This window comes from Drosophila ananassae, chromosome XR (assembly GCF_017639315.1).
Source record: "Drosophila ananassae strain 14024-0371.13 chromosome XR, ASM1763931v2, whole genome shotgun sequence".
In the NCBI taxonomy this organism is placed as follows: Eukaryota; Metazoa; Arthropoda; class Insecta; order Diptera; family Drosophilidae; genus Drosophila; species Drosophila ananassae.
Window position 1 is genome coordinate 13,581,403 of NC_057932.1, and position 20,794 is coordinate 13,602,196.

The 20,794-nt window shown below is 37.8% G+C and overlaps 2 protein-coding genes across 3 annotated transcripts; one reads left to right on the forward strand and one right to left on the reverse strand.

Annotated features, from left to right (window-relative positions):
* Positions 1 to 671: 671 nt before the first annotated feature.
* On the forward strand, positions 672 to 10,194 carry LOC6504975 (dynein regulatory complex subunit 4). Of its 2 annotated transcripts, XM_001965669.4 has the most exons (5): positions 672 to 1,083; positions 2,751 to 2,793; positions 6,850 to 7,014; positions 7,077 to 7,380; positions 8,281 to 10,194. In XM_001965669.4, exons 1-5 carry the CDS (start codon positions 1,081 to 1,083, stop codon positions 9,203 to 9,205), a joined length of 1,440 nt encoding a protein of 479 aa, XP_001965705.2. In that variant the 5' UTR covers positions 672 to 1,080; the 3' UTR covers positions 9,206 to 10,194. The 2 variants fall into 2 exon arrangements, with proteins under 2 accessions (XP_001965705.2, XP_014760232.1); XM_014904746.3 differs by lacking the exons at positions 672 to 1,083; positions 2,751 to 2,793; positions 6,850 to 7,014; positions 7,077 to 7,380 and adding an exon at positions 7,985 to 8,073.
* Positions 10,195 to 11,618: 1,424 nt separating this feature from the next.
* Positions 11,619 to 19,891, reverse strand: LOC6505294. Its single transcript, XM_001965668.4, has 6 exons — positions 19,460 to 19,891; positions 17,969 to 19,119; positions 17,770 to 17,899; positions 17,521 to 17,711; positions 17,284 to 17,465; positions 11,619 to 13,474 (listed from the first exon to the last, which is right to left on the reverse strand). The coding sequence occupies exons 1-6, from the start codon at positions 19,587 to 19,589 to the stop codon at positions 13,333 to 13,335; spliced, it is 1,926 nt and encodes a 641-aa protein (XP_001965704.2). The 5' UTR covers positions 19,590 to 19,891; the 3' UTR covers positions 11,619 to 13,332.
* Between the last annotated feature and the right edge of the window lie 903 nt (positions 19,892 to 20,794).

A 20,794-nucleotide genomic window follows, 5' to 3' on the forward strand; every position in this document is an offset into this window, starting at 1 on the left:
GAACAAATGGAAAGATGTGATTTATATCGGACTGAAAAGATTTTATCTTCTAACCAATCAAAATATATATGGTTTGATAACGTACTTCAATAGTTTTCGAACCAGATTCGGATTAAATTGCGACACCTTTGTTTTGGTCATTGAAAGCGAAGGCTATATGATAAAAAAAATCTACAGAAGGGCATCAATTTTTCAACGTTTGAAAAGATCTAAAAGATTCGATTCAAGGTACGTATTTTAATTTTGATTAAGCTTTTGTTGATCAACAGGAAACTTCTTAAATAACTGATATTAAATAATTATTTTTTAAATTATATTTCATTTAATAGATCTCGTAATTACCTTGGGGAATGTACAATATTACTGATCCGAAGGACAAATTAAACGAGAACAGCTTATAGTATTCTCTATTTTGTTTCCCTTCTTGAAAAAATTAGGATAGACATAAAAAAAAAGGTTAAGAGAAAAATTTAACCAATTTTTAAATTTCACATATTTCAGGATCAGCCCAAAATAATAGTGAAAAATACAAATCCTGTTTAATTGTTGAAATTGGCTAATGCTCCTTAAGCTTTTCATTTTAAATTCATATAAAATATCATGTATGTATTTAAAATATCAATAATCCGAATTTCGGAATTTTTTTACCCGCTTGACATATTAATCATTTTATTCTACATACTTATTACCTAAAAAACTATTTCAAAAAATTCGGAAAAATCACCCCAGAAACCCAGGGATATTTTTATTCCCACCACAATTTTTCGCTTTCCCCCCAACCGGAAAGTCGAGAAAACGGAGACCCGAAACGCATAACCTTTAACCCGCGTCCTTGCTCCTGTTGCCTGGCAGTACCCACACAAACACACACTCGTGGAAACAGACACAGACACAGAGGTCCTTGCTGGCAACCGCGTTGTCAACTGCTTTATCGATAAGCTTGCTTGTGTTTTGGGAACAACAACGGAACCGGCTCAGTTGGCAGGCCATTGCAGTGACGAGCGGAGGTCCTGCGAGTGGAGGACAAGCCGCCAAGGAGCCAAGGACCACTAGCCAAGATCTAGATCAAGTCGCAGCAAAATGGTGAGTAATAAGTTTGTGAAATCAGCGCCAGCATTCGCCTTATATATCAGCGAACTGCTTGGCCAGTGGACCGCCCCTCCTCTTCGCCGATTTCCGTTTCCTTTGGTCCTGTGCTTCCTCCATTTTGCCCTCATTTTCTCTCCATTTTCCGCGGCCTCCCCACCCCCCCCTCCGTCATCCTGCATTTTTTGGTTGTACTGCAAGCGGCGCATTCAATTTTTCATGCCACACCAGGCTGTTGCTGCAAATACAAAATGCATGCCATCCTCCCGGCGCCAGTTTGTGCAGAAAGTACAGTGAAAATGCGCTAAAGCGAATCATTATATGGACCTTTTTCTTCTACGAAGTCTTTTCTTTAATATTTGTTGTTTTCGCATGCGTAACATTTTTTTTATTCAAATACATGAGGCACATTGATTTATTATTTATATTTGTATTGAGTTATCTAAATTATTACGTTTTTTTTGCCATTTAAACAAAAGACAATAAATTTTTTATAATTCAACCTCAATCTCGAATAATATTAAAATAAAGATATAAATTCATTTAATATAAAGGCTTAAATACATAGTTCAAATATAAATTACAACCAATTTATTGAAGTTTTTTAATATATTAAATTCAAGAAATTTTAAATTTTAAAAATACTAAAATTAGTTATTGAAGTATTATTTTTAATATTACTAGTAAAGTTATATAAATACAATAAATAAGAGATATCTTTAATATAATAGTAAAATAAATACAAATTGCAACACTCGAAAAACTCGACAACTGTCGCTCTTGTTGCGGTTTTAAGGAATCTGCACTGTATATTTATGGCCATATTCCCAGCCCCCTCAGCCCAGTTAACACGCTTTCTCAGCCAGCTCTCGCCTTGTCCTGGCCTGTTGTCTATTTTCGATCATTTGTTTATGTATAGACCTGGCCCATACATATATTCATTTGGCTTCTTCGCCCCTTTCCTTTTTATTTGTATTCTTGCTGTTTTTTTGCTTGTTTATTTTTTGGTTTTATTTTATTTATTTTTTGTAAAGTAAAGTACCCGTACATATTTATTTATATAGTAATGTATATCCCGGATAGCCATGGTGGCCGGGAACGGGGCGCAGGCGGCTTCGAAAATTTTTGAATAATTTGCAGTCATAAAATATGCAATAAGCCAACAGCCAACAGCTGTTGCAAAATTGTTTTGAAAGCCGCGCCATCACATTATTTAAAGCGACGATGGCAGCCCGTTTCTCTAGAGACATAGGGACATAGAGAAGGGGAGAAACGGAGAACGGGGCGACTGGGAGACAGGACCTCCAGAGAAAGAGAATCGAGTTAAAGGATTTAAAGTGCGAAAAATAGTTGGAAAGAGGCGACAATTTCACAAATGGCACACGCAAACAAACTCTCAGCCATTTCCTCTAGGAAAAACTAGGTGGGAAAACTCCCACCCCATTTCCAGCTCCAACTTCATTTGCATAGACAAATGTGGAAATTCTTCGGGCCAAGTTCGTTTGTTCTGAGGCAACTCCCATAGAAATTCTAGCTCATCTGCGGTCAAGTATTTGACAAGTTCATTGCAACTCCCCTTCCCGTTGATTATATTTATTTTTTGTTTCCCTCAATATTAATTCTGTACTTGAGTAACAACTAATTCTAAATAATTTTTCTTTCAGCCGCCAAAGGGGAAAAAAGGAAAAAAGGGCAAAAAGTTGCCAGGTGAGTTCTCCATATGGTTTTTAATTTACAACAAGAAAAATGCATTAATAATGGTATTTATGCAATATAAACATTTACGCAACTTCAAAGAAAGAATAAATGATATAATAATAGTTTTAAGGGTATGTTTGATTATAGACTATCATAGGACTATAGACTATCTTTCATAGATATTTTTTTCTTTGAACGCTTGTTTAAAAATAAAAAGAAGAACGGTAGCTTTGAAACTGAGAGACCAGACAGACAGATACATATGCTAATACTCAAGAGGTGATTCTGATCTTCTATAAGGTCAGAGAGGTCTCTTTCTTGCGTCGCACACTTTCGACCCAAATTCTAATACCTTCTTGGGGGGTAAAACGACTTATCCGAAACCCATTTTTACTAAGGGCCATAGTATTTAATAAGCCTATTAATCAAACCCCTAATTAATGCAGTATATGCGTCGTAAGTAGATCACACGTCATAGAGAAATGCAATAAATAATCAAAAATAAGATAAGACAACAATAATAATATTAGAAAAATAAGCAAAGTACGAAATATTAAAAATATAATTAAATAGTAACCTATTCTTCAGCTTCATTTCAATTAAGACCAAAGTATTTTATTAAAATATTATTTTAAAAAAAATACCCGAAGTGGGGAAATTAATAAATTATTAAATAAAAAATAAGATTAGTCCAAAAACATTGCACCAATTGTGCTCTGTAGTAGGAATCAAAAGCTCCAAAATAAATTGAAGTAATGAAGCCTTGGTGTTAACTGCTGTTCTATTTCAGTTTAAAATTTAAGAAAAACTAAATACAAAAATAAGCAAAGAAGAAACACGACAAATTAGAGCAGTATGCGCGTCGTAAGTAGAGCCCACTGTATTGGGAATAAACAAAATATGAAAAAATAAGCTTCAGTAATAAAAGACCAGACTTCGACCAACAAAGTGCAATTGTAGGATATTATATGAAAGTTATTAAGTAAATAAAATAATTTCAATAAATATATTTAAATATATATAAATAAATAATATTAAAAAGAAAAGAAGAAATTAAGTTCTTAACTGCTTTGAAAGCAGTAATTGACTGAATCTGGCTGGAACAGAACCTCCTTATATACCAAATATTTCCAAATCCTATTTTCATAGCCTACTTATGAAGTTAAGGCTTTGCAACTCGTTTTTGAGTGCCTCTAAAGGAACTACTGTAGATTTTGCAACACTGGTCTAAGTTTCAATACAAGAAATTACAGTTTTTCAACACTTTTGGTACAATAATTTTTAGTATTGGTTCGTCGCGTTTGAATAAATAAAATTTTCGTTTTAGTTCGAGTTTCAATTATCTAAATTGCAGGGCCTAATGTTCGAATTAACATGTTTCTTAATATTATTAAAAACTCGAAGAATGAAACGATCGAGCTATTGAGACAGTAAGAAAATTAAAAAACAAAAGTACATTAGTACACAATGTTTATAACATTTGAAATTTTTCTTTCAAATTTAAGTTAAAAGTAAAATGTAAAATGTCTTTGAAAAAAACCAATAGTGGAAAACCATGTACATATGGTTTTCCACTTTTAGATTTTTTTTTTAAGATTCATGAAGATAAAGTAGGTTGTATTATAAATGAAAGAAAATATGATTGTAGAATTATTACTATCTAATTACTATCTTATTTTTCAGATTTTCACAATAATTTTTTTTCTTTGAGGTTTTTATGGAGTTACCGAAAGTCTCCATAAATATAAGGAACTCTTACACTCTGTTTATATAATTACTGGTTTAGAGCACTCTATATCTAAATTGAGATAAGTTTTTCTTAATAAATATATATTCTTAATAATAATATTTGTGATAATTAAAAATTTATGGAAAATAACCCCTTGGTCTTTGGGAGAACTGCTGCTTTATTTGGCAAACGAATTTTTCCCTTTAAGTTCTTCGTCAATTAAAGCCTCTACGGAATGGTTGTGAACGGAATGGGAACTGTCCGGCAATTCATTTTGGGAACATTAATGGCAGCAGGATGCCACAGGGGCAAGGGTGCCGTGGTGCAAGGGCGCCAGTGGTGCCGGGGGGGTGGAGTGTGAGGGGAACATGGTGGACATTGGTCATTCAAGGCAATTTAAAAAGGCCAAGCAAAACAATTAGTAAATAACGATAATCTGCGTGAGGAGAGGCGCAAAGTGAGGCAAGGAGCGTGGCAAGGTGCAGAGACGGGGCGAGGGAGGAGGGCTTAGGAAAAGAGGGCTGGGGGAAAATGGAAAATGGAGTAGCACTGCGGGCAAGAAAATGCCGAATGCAATTCCCTCTGCTCCAGACTGGCAGTCAAAAAAGGAATTTTTAGAAAAAAGCTGTGGAGGCCAAACTGTCCACTTAATTTCCACGAGTGAGCACACTGCTCACCCCTTCTTTCCCCACCCCCCACCTGACCCTCCGCTCCTGCAACATCTAACGCACATAATTGTTTCTATGACTGCACTGTAAGAAATTATCCGCTGCTTTTTCGACATTTTTTAATATTTTTTGCCTTGAGAAAATAGAAATATTCCAAGCGAGGAATCTATTAATATTTATAAATTAATTTTAACAATTATTTAAAACTTGAAAAGTGAATGCATAAAAAGGTGCGTCCCATTCTTAAAACATAATTTTTCTTTAAATTTTTAATTAAATTTTTTAATTAACATTTTTTTAAATATTTTATAGTCATTTGAGAAATTAAATGTGAAAGACAATTTAAAAAAGTCATTTTCGAATTATTAAGAAGTCTTGGGTACAGTGTAGCTCCTAGTTCGAGCTGGAGTCCTAGTAGTCGTCCTGTTTCTAGTTCGAGTCCTGGATCCTGGCACCAGCCGGCCAACGATGCCAATTACAGAAAACAATTACAACACGGTCTGCTGCTGGGCCACATATGCGGGCATTTGCCCAAGGACTTGGGGGCGTGGCATGGCCAGAAAAGGCTGATAAGGGGTGAGGGCGGAGGGGCAGGAAGACTGGCAGAAGGGAGGCAGGAAAGAGGCCGTGGGGTAGCCAGGCGTGCCGCTCTCATTAAATTGCCATAAAGCTGGGAACCCCAAAAATGCGGCCAAAAGTTTCCACTCACTCACAAAAGCCCAAGAGTCCTGGGAAATGAGCTACAAAACATCGCAAAAAAAAACAATTACAATACTTTAACATTAAACTTAACTCTCAATAATAACAAATAAGCAATAATGACTGAGGTTCACTTTAATTTTTCTTAATAGACAGATAATGTATTGCTTTTAGACAATATGCACAGTTTGGGAAATCTTGCTATCAAATATCTTGGGCTATCAGGGCTTGAAAACCTATTTTCCTTAACTAGTTTAGAACGCTCATCTCGTTCGAGATATAATTTACACAAACAGATGTCCTTTACAGACTTTGAGTCCCCTTGGCAAGGATGCACAATAGTCTTCCACTATCTACGTTCGTCATTAAATTTAACCTGAAACATAAAAATTAAATTTACTTAAAGCAAACTAATATAAAGTAAAGGCCAAATGGGAAGCTAACATTTGGCCGATATGTACATTTTGCAGAGATCGACAAATTTTAAATGATCAATTTAATAATTTATTGATATATTTAAAAGCCCAAATTAAGCCTTGCGTCAAAAATATATGCACAATTTAATAGTGTTTCCAAAAATCAGGTTTAGGACTAATGCCATATCCCATGATCTTAAGTTTGTCATTACTCAGTTTTTTTTGTCAGATCATTTGTTTAAGAATTTGTTTAGGTCAAGGTTGTGAAATGCCAAAAAATCCGCGAAAAACTCTTTAAGAAATTCGTTATTCTCCCTATGGGGTGTTTGTGTTAGCCTGGTACTTGTGATCTGAAATTGTCCAAAACCGAAACAATCAAGTAAAAGTTAAGTTTTGTTACTTAACTTGTTTTCGATGGAAATTATTTTTATGGCTCTAATTAAGGCATATTTTTAAGGAATATTTATTAAGATACATATATTTCTATTGAGATTAGATTTCTAAAAAATTTAACATTTATATTCATATATTATGTATTTAACCCCATCGGCAGTGCTCATCGATGGCGTGGACACTTCGGCGATGACCCGGGACCAGCTGGAGGCGTTCGCCCTCCGGCTGAAGGCGGAAATGGATCGGGAGAGGGAGGAGCGCAACTACTTCCAGTTGGAGCGGGACAAGATTCGCACCTTTTGGGAGATCACACGGCAGCAGCTTGGTAAGTTCTCTCGTCCAGTCCATCCGTCCCCACCAGTTACCTGTGCAAGAATACACCTACAGATGAGACCCGCTATGAGCTGCAGCAGAAGGACAAGGAGATCGAGGCCACCCAGGACTTGGCGGACATCGACACCAAGCATGTGATGCAGCAAATGAAGCACCTCCAGTTCGAGAATCACAACAAACTGGGCGAGGTCCGGGCGGAGGCGATGACCCAACTGAAGCTGGCCCAGGAGCACCATGTCCTCCAGGAGAACGAGCTGCAGCGGGACAAGCGCCAGCTCCGCAGGATGCTCCGCGAGAGGATGGAGATGAGCGAGATGCAGTTGCGCCAAATGGAGGCCCACTTCAATGAGAAGCTCCTGTGGGTATCCCCTAATGGGAAAATGTTATTCTCAAAAAAATATCATAAAACTATTAGATCTTCAACTTTGTTTTAAAAATCTAGGCTATGTTTTATGCAAAAATTAAATTTATGGTCCACTCTTAGGAAATTTTTTCAACAAACATAAGAACTTTGCTTTTATATTTTCATTGCTTTTAATATAAAATTAATTTATATAACAATATACAAAAAAAAGTTTACATTTTTATATTATTATGCCCAGTACTATCACTTAAAATATTTTTGCAAAGTTCTCCTTTAATACTCCCCCACCTTCTGTAATTTTTAAGAGTTCATATTCACAATTCAAAATTAAAGCATCAATTAAATAAAATAATGTGCATGAATAAATTTTAATTTCTATAAAATAGCCACTTACAAAGAATTATAAAATGTAGCTTAAATGTAAAAAATGTACGTGTTTTAGATCTATTTTTATACCCCAAAACTCATTTTAAAATATTTTATAAACCAAAGAGCTTCATCACATACTCTTTTAATGACTAATTTTAATTACTACTACTAATTTGCTTCTAAAATTGTACGTTGTTTTCCTAATTTTAGATTCCTAAAAGCTTTGTTGGCAAGTCCTCTTTTACTTTAACTTCATTTACAATTCTTTTATTTTCTATACTTTTTAAAGAATTCTATGGATACCTAAAATACTCATAGGTATAATTACATTTAAGAAAAATTAAGATAAACATTTTATAGAAATTTTATAGAACAGTTTTTTTTAAATTGTACTAATTGTGGATCAAAAAGACAACTTCTTGAGATCGAACTTTAAATAAAACTAAATATAACATAGTGCAATACCTTTTAAAAAAATATATTAATTGCTCTTCTGTTTATATAATTTTCTTTCCATCCTTCCAGGGAGCAAAGGATAACCTTCGAGCGGGAGCGCAAGGACAACGAGATGCTGCACGAGGAGAAGATGATCGAGCAGAAATCAAAGCTGGACCTGTTCTACGGGACGCAGATGTTTGAGGTGGAGGAGCGGAAGAACCAGCAGATCAAGGACCTGCAGGACCACCACGACCTGGCCTTCAACGACATGAAGAACTACTACAACGACATCACCCTGAACAACCTGGCGCTCATCGGGAGCATGAAGGAGCAGCTGGAGCACCTGAGGAAGCAGGCCGAGCGGTCGGACAGGATTGCGGCGGACACGGCGTACGAGAACCGCAAGCTGAAGGAGCCGCTGGAGCACGCCAATATCCAGTTGAATGAGTATCGTCGGAAGCTGGAGTTCTACGAGAGGGACAAGCAGCAGCTGCACCGCCTGAAAGGACGAAACACTCGGCTGGAGAAGAAGGTCAAGGGACTCACCTGGGAGGCGGAGACTCTTATACTTCGCAACGATTCCCTGGTGTCCGAGAGGGAGGGCCTCAAGGAGCGCTTCAACGACGTCATCGTGGAGCTGCAGCAGAAGACCGGTCTCAAGAACGTCCTCCTGGAGAGGAAGATCGCCGCCCTGATGCGCGAGGACGAGAAGCGCAGCATCGTCCTGCACGAAACCATCGCCACCTGCGCGCCAAACTTCGCCGAAAAACTCACCAGCCTGGACGAGCGGGTCGGCAACATCATCGATGAGAAGAACAAGATTATCCTGGACTTGCGCTACGAGGTAGCCAAGGCCAGGAAGGCCCACGACGACCTCCTGGAGACCTACGAGTGCAAGCTAAAGCAGTACGGAGTGCCCACTGATGAGTTGGGCTTCAAGCCCCTCAGGGATCGGGATGGGCAGCAGCTCTATGTCTGCGGGCCTGCGGGCATTATTACGGAGAACAAGTAGGACTCGTAGCTCAAGGATTCAGGGGGGAAAGCCTGGAAAGCACAAGGAGACACCGAAAGACAGGACTCGTTTCAAGGAGAACAGGAAAACACTTTACCAAGGTCCTGCAAGTGAGAAGACTTAAAACAAGGATGAGAGGAGGAGGATTCTTAAGGGATTGCTGAGGACACAGGACCTGGAATCATTTCATCTTTGAGGATAAAACGAGACATAAACGGCACTATTTTTTTTAACTAGGATGATATAAAGTATTCAAGTTAAGGTATTTAAGTATTTAAGGATATTGAAGTTAACAGAAAATTGGAACACGCAACTATTTAGAAATGGCGAGCAATTTAAATTTAGAAAAACTCTTGCAGAAATTACGAGTTAATTGATTTATAAAAAAAGTATAATACCTTAAACTAACAAAGGATACAAAATTTAAGACAAATCAACGAAATACTTCTAAGAATCAGGATAATATGCGAAAAATATATCAAAAATAACAGAGATAATATTTTTGGAAATACTTTAACAAATTTGAAATGTAGTCTTATGGTGAAAAAATTTAAAATAAGACTCAAAGAAAGATACAATTTCAACAAAAAAAATCACCAAAGTAAATTGTTTTATCAGCACTTTAATGAGTTGTGATTCAAGAAAATAAAATTATACATAAAAAATAACTCAAGATTAACATTAAGAAAAGAGAATATCATATTACAAGCGAGTTTTAAAGAAAGTGAACTCTTCAGAAATATAGAATAGGAATTGTACCAGAAGACAAGACTAGAAGACAAAGCTTGCAGAAAAGAATTTGAAAACTTCGACAGAGCCCGAATCGCAATCGGTCCAATAGCCGCCCAGTGAAGACCAGAGAAATTGTTCAAATTTGCTTTTTCGAATCATTCAGAATTTATTCAACTTTAGCCTAGATTAGTGTATAAGAAGTATGTATACGTATATGTATATGCTTATAAAAACCTTCTGGAATACGTTAGCAAGGAGTTGAACATGTTTTTTATTTTAGGTTTTTCAAAATTTATGCATCGTTTTGAGTTTTGGGGGGGGGAATGCGAATGAGCGCGTACAATCCAAATTTTTTGGCTAAAACACTACAGACGGAAAGAGATAGAGTGATGCTGTGCGAAAGAGATGAAAGACGGAGATAGAGCGATAGAAAGAGATGGGGTCAAAGAGATCAAAGGGTCAAAGTGGAGCCATGTACTTAATGTTTTCGTGTGTGTTTCTTCCATTATATTTTGGATTTGAATTGGATTTGAATTACATTAATTATTTTTTATTTTTTTCTGTGTGTGATTCTCGGATTTGACTTAATTAATTAACGCTTTGAATGGAAAACGAACGATAGACCAAAAAACAAAATGTAACTCTTCTGCTCGTCCTGGAAACTCTGGTGATTTCTGAACGCTTCGTGGCTTTTTGGTTTTTAGGCTAATTTTACTATATTCTTGTGTATCGGTTATGGTTTAGGGTCTCTCTTTAGTTTGTCAATTGATTTATTTTTGAAATAGATATCACATGATGTTTTGCTTCTTGTTGCTGTTTTCCTTCTACGGATTTAATTCAATTCGATTTGTTTCGTTTCGTTTCGATTCGATTCGATTCGATTTAGTTTTAGTTTTTAGTTTCCTTAAATTGATTTGATCAACAACAATAATTTTCCTTATTAAAATTTCTCTAACTGAAATGTGTGTGTATTTCCTTGGCATTTTATCGTTTTTATTGTTTGGTTTGAGTTTCCGAGTTTCTCTCGGTGTATGCGGCATACACTCTACAAACTGAATGGTAACCTCCTCAATATGCTCCATATGCTTACAGTCTAATTCAATACAAATGATTGTGAAACTTACAACATAAGTGGTAATAAAGTATTAATACCTTGACGCAAAGAAAAAATGCTTTCTGAAATAACATAAGTAATGGGTTGCTTAGACTTAACTCCTTAAGATTAGTAACAATAAATTCAAAAATCAATTCAAGATTCGTATTCGCTTCTGCTGTAACAATCTGTAATCTGCTGTAAAGTGTATATGATTCGGTATCCGCGGTCTCCGCAGATCCGATGTCCTACCAATCGTCCCTAGTAGTGCCTGGCAGCGCGGGTTACTCCAATACTATTATTTATATTATTTCTCTGTGTGGGTTTCTGTGAATTTCTGCTTGATTCTCATTTTTAGTGTGCCTTGGATTTAGTTTAGATTTCGATCAGTTTTCAGTTTTAAGTTTCATTTTCAGTTTTGTATGTTTTCTAGTTTTAGTTTCAGTTTTAGCTTTTGTTGTATAGGTACTTTCGTCGGTTACGCTCCTACTGGTTTCTCAATATTTCCTGCTTTTCTTTCAATATTTCGAGTACTTCACAAACAATATAGAATAACTTATAGCTTCCTGTTGCTCGTGTTCTGTTCTGTTCTGTTCTGTTCTGTTCTGGATTTCCCTTAAAATTCATCTTATTTCCTTTTATCCTTTTAATTTTTGTTTTGTATTGTAGTTTGTAGTTTTCGTATTCTTTTTTCCTATTTAAATCAAAAATTTAAAGCGATCACAACGGTTTACTTCACAGACGCGTGTGGAAACATTCGGTTAGAAATGTCCGTAGAAATATTTTCTATTTTTTGTATTTGTTCGTTTCGATTTCAGATTAATTTTGGTATAGTTGCCTTCCCTATTTTTGTTTTTTCAGTTAAATGTTTGCTTATCTCTTCCAAATCCCCGCTTGCTATGCCTTCTATACAATAAATGTAATTTAATTGTAATTTGAGTAAAATTTCACTTAACTAATTTCATTTTTAGTCAAATTGGTTGCGTTTCCTCGCTTCTCCTCCTGGTTTATTGTTCTCTCTGTTGTATGGGATTTATGGATTTTTTCAAAATCTTTATAAACTTTTGTATCTGTTGTGTGAGTTTTGATGTGTAGTGTGGTGTGGTGTGGTGTGTGTGTGTGTGTGTGGGTGTGTGTATGGCACATTGGGAGTGTTTTTATTTTTTAAATATTTCTCTTCCTTGTACGCGTTCTGACTATTTAGCTAAGTTTTTGTATTAATTCGTATCTATACGAGCACAACATAATTCTATGATCGATCTGAGGCTATAACTTGATTTGCTTTAGTGATTGATGATTATTGCTTGGACTTTGACTATTTTTTCATTAATTTACTTTAGATTAAATATTCAATATATAATATATATCTCATATATACTCGCTCAGTATTCAATATGATTACGTTAGTTTACATTTAACTTTAACTTTATCTAAATGCCATAATTTGTGTTTCAGTTCCAGTATTCGATTTTTGAAAAAGTCTCAACTAAAATGAAAGTTTTACTAACATTTTTGTTTGTAAGGCAATTTGTTTTGTTGTTTTCTTTCGGTTTTGTATTTTATTTTCCTCTTTAAATATTTTACTTTTTTTTTCTATAAGTTTTGTTGCTTCTGCGTTTGCTTTTGCTTTTGCTTTTGCTTTGAGATTGTTTTTAATCCAAATTGAATTTAGATTGAGTTCAGTTCAGTGTTGATTCAGTTTGATTTCAAAAAATAAATCCACCAAATCTAGTACAAATACAAAATACGAATACAAAGGTGATACACAAAACGATCTGGTTTCACAAAAAACATCGCTAACTAACCCTTCATTTTCAATTCTGGAGTCTGGAGTTTCGTAAACTTTCGTATTTTTTTTCTTCTCTTTGTTTTTGTTTTTTAGTTTATCCATTAATTATTAATTAGTACGTAAATACGCTGCTCAGCGCTTAAGTTTTGCGCTTTCTTTTCCCTATAATCCATAATACACCAAGGACCTATTTTACAAGAAAGCTATTTGTGTGACGAGGCGTGTGGGTGTGTTGTTCGATTTGTTTGGGATTTGGGATTTTGGATTTGGGAGCGAGTGAGAGGGTTCTAGCGACTATGAAAGCGAAGGAGATGGCAACAAACCTGGCCATCGTCCTTCAACAAACTGGAAGTGGAAGGATTTTCGGTAGTTCGGGGTTCGGGGAATCGGGTGTTTGCCTGGGAGAATGCTGGCAGCAGTGCGTTTCTTTTTTTTTTTTCGTAAGGGCTTCCCTTGGAGCCTTACTTCCCTCTACTTCTCTTTGGTTGCTCTCCTCGCCGAGTCCCTGGGCTCCTAGTAGAACTTCTTGCGGGCGAAGGCGTTGATCAGTCGCGGCGTGTGCTCGTCCAGACTGCACAGCTCCAGCAGGTTCTCGTTCCGCTCGCTGGAGTAGCTCATGGAGGCGTGGTGCTGCCGCAGGCTCACCACAATGAATCTACGTGGGAAACATCGAAAAATTAATAAACGTGACTTGTCACTGATGAACTCTAAGACATAATACTATTTTTAGGAATCGAAGCTTCCTAATGCCATCCTTTTTATGTGAAACTAATTCGTTCTTTAACACTTTTTTTTGGCTTAAAGGTTTTTTCAACCAGTTTCTTATTCTTTAAAATATCTGTAGGAATTATAGTACCTATAGATCCTATATATCCTGTACCTATATATAACCAGGGACCATAGTTATTATGATTTTTATTCTCAAAATCACAAAATAATCATTATTTTCGGAGCGAAAAAAATCAAAATCAAATCAGTTTTTATTCATGATGTTGATCTGTATATGTATACTTGGTCTAAGGAGATACCTCAGTAAAATTGATATTTGTGCAAAACTTATTTTTGATATAACGGTTATTCGAATAACTATATTAATCTTTTGAGTATACAGATTTTTTGTCGTATGCATTGACATGCGTTTCTATGCATTTATTTCTTATCTGCTTTTAATCTATGGTCCAGTTAGGATTTTAAAGAAGACAAAGTCATACGTTCAATAGAAAGTTGATATTTGTGCAAAGTTCTGCATTTGGATTTTGAGCTCGACACGTCAACTGACCTCCAGCAAAAAGCGATTTATTTTAAGAAATCGTTAATTTCTTAATACAAAAAGTTTATATTGTTGCCATTTATTATTTATTTTCTGAGATTTATAACATTTTTGATTAAAAATGCCGCGTGCACCCGAATTAAGTGAAAAGGAGAAAACTCAAATTGAAACAATGGCTAAGTGTGGAGTTAAAGTGGGCGAAATTGCCAAAAGAATTAATAGGCATCGCAATACAATTGGAAACTTTTTAAAAAACCCAGAGAAATATGCGCAATCGAACCGCAAGGGAGCCGTTTCGAAAATAGACGCCCGCACTAAACGGCACATTCGAGCCTTGGCAACAGCTAAGACAATGAGTTGTGCCCAAATAAAAGCAGAATTGCAATTGCCAATAAGCAGGCAAAGAGTGCAACAAATTTGCAAAAAAGATTTAAACCTGCAGTATGATGCAAAGGTGCACAAACCAAAACTCTTACCAAGACATAAGAAGGCCAGGCTTGCCTTTTATGAAAAATATAAGTTTTGGACAAATGAATTTGAAAAAGTGATTTTTAGCGATGAGAAGAAGTTTAATTTGGACGGCCCAGACGGTAACCAAAAGTATTGGAGGGATCCTAGGCATCCAAGACAGACTTGCCATAAGCGAAACCACGGTGGTGGCTCACTTATGGTTTGGGCCGCTTTTAGTGCTAAAGGAAAGTCCCCTATATGCTTTGTACCAGGACGGATAAATGCGCAAATGTATACGGATCTCCTAGAAAGTGAACTTTTACCATTTGCAGAAGAGTTACATGGCGAGGACTGGGTATTTCAACAGGATAACGCTCCTATACACGTTGCGAGGTATACGATGTCGTTCCTGGAATCAAAAAATATACCCTTACTGCAGTGGCCAGCAATAAGTCCGGACTTGAACCCAATTGAGAACCTTTGGGGCATCCTGTCAGCAAAAGTCTACAAGAGTGGAAGACAGTTTGAGTCATTGAAAGGCTTGAAGGAAGCCATTGTTAAAGAATGGGATGCTATCGACACAAACACGCTCCAAAACTTGGTAAACTCAATGCCCCAACGTTTGGAATTGGTCTTACAAGAAATCGGAGGTTCTATACCATATTAAAATAATAATCTTAAGTCATTTTGTTAAAAATTATTACTTAGTTCCTTGAATTTTTGCGCTTTTTCAATTTTGCACAAATATCAACTTTCGCTGAAGAATTTTTTCAATTAAATTTTCTATATATTAAACATTTTATAATTTAATAAAAATCATGTTTATCAAATTTCAATACCAACTACCTATTTAAAAAAATATTGATAAAAAATCTGCCAAGTAAAAGTTAAAAAATAAACCAACAAAATATGATGCACAAATATCAATTTTACTGAGGTATGCAATCGAGTATCGCAATCTTGAATTAAAGGAAAATTCTAAGAGAACAAATATGGATTATGATTGATTTTTATTTTTTCGCTCAAAAAATAATGATTATTTCCTGAGCGAAAAAATAAAAATCGATGCATAATCATCAGTTCTAAAATAAAAATTATAACAATAATCAATATTTACGATCTCTGCAATAAACAATAAATAAACACAGGTAATTTCACCTTAAAAATAAATACTGAAGCCATAAAATAAAACTTTACGTTTCTATTTACCTCTCTTGGTTGATTCTTCTGGGGATATTATAGGGAACAAGAAAGGAAAGCTAACTTCGGGCGGAGCCGAAGTTGATATACCCTTGCAGTTCAGTCGCAGTCCGCTAGGTGGCGCCACGCATCTTAAATTATTAGATATGTAGCGGATCGTATATAGGCGGCCGATCCTTATGAAATTTGGAAAATCAGATTGTTTTTCCCAACATAGAATCTGTACCAAATCCCATCTTTCTGACTTAAAAAACAGCAAAGTTATGCCAATTTCGATCGTTCTATGACAGCTATAGGATATAGTCGGCCGATCCTTATGAAATTGTACACAAGATATTTTGGTCAAATATAACATGTGTGGAAAGTCCCAACCCTCTAACTTAAAAAACACCAAAGTTATGGCATTTCCGATCAATCAGTTATATGGCAGCTATAGGATATAGTCGACCGATCCCGGCCGTTCCGACTTATATACGGCCTGCAAAGGAAAGAAGGGTGTGTGCAAAGTTTAAACTCGATAGCTTTAAAACTGAGAGACTAGTTTGCGTAGAAACGGACAGACGGACCGACGGACAGACGGACATGCTCATATCGACTCAGGAGGTGATCCTGATCAAGAATATATATACTTTATAGGGTCGGAGATGTCTCCTTCACTGCGTTGCACACTTTTGACCAAAATTATAATACCCTCTGCAAGGGTATAAAAAGGGACAAACTTATAGTGATAAACTATTTTTTCCTAGTAGAAGCTAGTTTTCTTCTAAGCCTAATTAGCTTATGTTTTTGGAACTAAAAAGTCAAACAAAATCCTTATCTGAAATATTTATTAAGGCGAAATTAAGCACATAATGAAGCTTTTCCCACTTTTCACTTCCTTCTTAAGGGGTAATTTCTTTCGGGCCCATTTTCAATTGCCGTTGACAGAAAATCATCTAATACTACCAACAGAACAAAAGAAAGGCGGAGCAAAAGTTGATATACCATGGCAGTTAAGTGGCAATCAAGATATATATCCGATCTAATATACATACATTGCAAATATTGGATATAGTGTGCAAATTATATTTTACCAAGATACCAAGTATATCACCTTCATATCAAAATTTTAGAAAAATTTAAGATTCTATTTCAAAAACATCAAGGTAATGACATTTCGATTTTTTCAGTTATATGGAAGCTATAGGTGCCATATGTATATAGGCGGCTGATCTCGACCGATCCGACTTATATACTGTGTCAAGAGAAAAGAAGGGCGATTCGACTCGGGTACTAGTCTCTCGGTTTCAACTTGAAACGCCCTTCTCTCCTATAGATCTCCTAAGTTATAACAAAATGTTGGTAGCCTCTGCCAGGGTATAAATAATACTATTTAGGTATAGGTACTATAGGTAGAAGTTGTTTTCTTCAACATTTGGGTTTAAACTTCAAATTCATCGTATTTGGAAAGAAATAACTTTTACGAATTTCGTCACAATGATGAAATACTGATTTCATTTAATTTTCCAATAAAAGAACTGGTCTCTCTTGATGAATAAACTCACTTGGCATTAGAGCTGCGCTTCTCGCGATAAGCATCCATGAGAGCGGCCAGGCTCTTGGAGCCATTTCCAGGATTCCCTCGAGCAGCGCCCGGGACCAGCACCAGAAACACGTCATACGTATTCTTCTCATCCTCCAGCGCCCGTTCCAGAATACCCGTCAGCGACTGCTTGATCTTGTGCACCTTTTATAATGGATTAGTGATCGGTCTCTCCGGCCAGGATATTGATTTGGATTACCTTCTGATCCTCACAACAGACAGTGGCCTCCGCCGGCGTCATCTCCTTTGTCCAGGGCAGCGTCTTCAGTTGGCCGCTCCGGTCGGGCCAGAACTGGACAGTCACCTTGGGGTCACTGCGAAAGTAGCCAAAGGCCAGAGCCACCACAGCGTCCAAGTACTTCAGAGAACGACAGCGACCAGTCAGGTATTCTTGGGGGAAAGGGGAAACAGTTATCTCTCGCTTAGGTACAGAATTCTGTCCACTCACTGCCCATGTAGCACTGCTCCAGATTGAGGGTGATGTGCAGCCGCCTGCCCACGGCCTTGTTTAGGCCGAAGGATGTCTCGTAGGCGCTGTGCAGAAAACTAGGCTTCCTGGACTCGACCGAGATGGGGCCCTTTTTTGAGGAATTGGAATTAGTGACTGGAGTATATGACACCCGGTACTTCTTCCTCTTGATACTTACCACTTTCCTGGGCTTCCTGAAGCGCATATCCTCGAGCAGCAGCCGCACTGGGTGAACATTTCCCTCCTTGAGCTTCTTCTCGTCTGCCAGCAACTCCATCAAGGGACGCACCTGGTGGTGGTGGCGCGAGAGCCGCGGCCATCGGGATAATAGGTCATCGTAGCTCATGAGCGGCATCAGGAACTTGGCCAGCCGTGAGTCCCGGAACAGCCGCACCGGCACATTGTTGCTATTGAGGCAAAGATTCTGCACCAATGGCAGGGCTTCCTTCGGATCCTGGAGCAGGCGCAGCTTCAGGATGCCCTCGATAATGCTTCGAACACTGGCTAACGGAGTCAGGTAGCTGGGCCAGGTGGACAGCTCCTTGGGATGGGTGGAGAGCAAGCGCAAGGCGGCCGTTATGTCCGGTGGAAACTCCACGTCACGGTAGTGACACTTGTACAGAAGATCCTTGTGTGCCGACCACCGGCTGCCGTCGCCCATGGACCAGAGGTCGAGCAACCTGTCCAACGACTGCTTGCCATACCAATCGAGGACGGCCTTCCGCACCGTGCGACTGAAGGGCGTCTTCCGGTCGAGCAGCTTCTGCACGCGCTTCACCAGCTGCACAAACAGGAACAGCTCCTGGTCGCCGGCTATCAGATAGGGGAACTTGTTGCGCACCAACTTGCGCTGCTTCTCGTCGCCGTGGGTGGACAGGAAGACGGCCAGGACGAGGAGTGGCTCATCGGAGCGCGGCAAGTGCTCGGCATTCGGGCCGCTGCCCAGGACATTGGACAGGCACTCGACAAGCTCCGACTCACCGACCTCGGAGCACAGTGCCACCAGAGCCGGGACACTCCTCTCCACGCCCAGGTCCAAGGTGGGCGTGGCGTAAACAGGCGTCTCCGTCGAGCCAATGAAGCAGAAGCGGCGCAGCTTGTCAATAGCGGGAATGGATGAAGATCGAGATGCGTTTTCCTTTTCTTTTTCGGGTTCGGGTTGGGGTTCGGACTTGGATTTGGATTTGGGTTCCTCCTTGGTTTTGGCTTCTTCCTTGGTTTTGGGTTCCTCCTTGGTTTTGGGTTCCTCCTTGGTTTTGGGTTCCTCCTTGGTTTTGGGCTTCTTCTTGGTTGTGAGCTCCTTTTTGGCTGTAAGCTCCTTAGCATTTGCTGAAATAGTTTAAATTGAAGTTGAATTTATTTCAAAACTTTAGAAATATGTAGTAAAAAAAGTAAATAAAATCAAGAGTTTAATGAAAATAAATGTTGATTCAGGCTTATGTTTTTCATTTAAATTCTGGCACATAAATAGAGTATTGAAAAAAGGGAAACCCCCTTATGAGAAAAGCCTTAAAGTCCAATTGGAAATTTGAAAAGTCCCATCTACACTCCCCGCGCAACTACTAATTTGCCCGCAACCGTGCCTGCCCGCCCAATCACTTGATTGGATGGATGTGTGCGTGTTTGCGCGCGTGTATGGGTGAGCACATGTATCTGGAGGTGTACTCACAATCGCATTCCTTTGCAGCCACTTCGCCCTTTGGCTGCTTCGCTTTGGCATCCTGTGACGACTCCCCGGACGCAGGACCGCCAGAGGCAGATGCCTTGGCTGGCCGCTTCCCCTTTGCCGACTTCAACATGGTTTTGCGGGATATCGTGGCTCCTCAAAGTGGCTCGTCCTTTTTCGCTCAAGGAACACGAAATTTTTTCGCAGCAACAACTTAAGCACTTTGCGATTTTTGCATCCGCCCGCCGTGCTCCGGATCCGGCGATTGCTGGCATGCAGTTCCGCCCGTTGCGCATCCAGCGTCCTGCGACCCAAGTGGATAGCCAATTCAAGTCGATTTACATCCACGACGCCCGGACGCCAAGGAGGCCACGCAAATTGTTCAATAACAAAACAGTGTTGCCAACTTGGCCATTTTCCCACGACATTCAGCTTTTTAATGGCCGAATATTGAAAACTCTAAGGCCACATTTTCTTCTCTGTTACAACATTATTTGCTATATTTTTTGGTTGATAATTACAAATGCGATTGATTTAAGTCTTAAAACTGGGAAAAGATTTCATATTGACTTAATTCTTTTACATTTTCTTAACTGTGTTTAAAAAAAATTTAACATATAAATGTTCAAAAACATAAAACTCATACATGTTGAGATATGATAAAAATTATCTGAATACTGAAGTTAATCTATTAGTAATTTTATAATTAAGCAATAAATACTCCAACAAATAAAATAATTAAAAATAACTCGAATAGCCGATAGATGGCAGCACTTTTGTATGTAACGACTATTGTTTTTTCGGACTACGCCATTTGATTTATTTATGCCATATTTTATGCCATTGGATTTTCAAAATCTCATCAAAAACCCATTAGCTGGCTCATAGCCAAATAAATTCTGAATCCTCCGATTGGCGAATCGGGTGGAAAATTCGCGAATCGGTTAGAATGGAGTGGCAGTCCCCATATTGCTGTCAAATTGGCAGCACCTTTCTGGCGTTGCCACGTAGTGTCTTTGTTTTGAAAGTTTTGCAAAACAAAAGTTAACGGTTACTCCGTGGGAACACCATCTCTTTCTAATGAAATAGAACACAATCTCTTTCATTCCCTAACCAAAAAAAAAAACATTTATTTTACTTCTAAATACTTGTAATAATAAAATTAATATATCTATTTTAGATAATAGGCTAGATAATCCCACCCGCAGAAATCAAAGTCGCATTCAATGTTTTTTGGTTGAAAGATAAGAGTTTGTATTTTTATATAATTTTTCAGTATTTTAGCTGTGTTGTTTCATTGCTGTTCAATGTTGTTGTTGTCCTTGTTTTGTTTGTTCG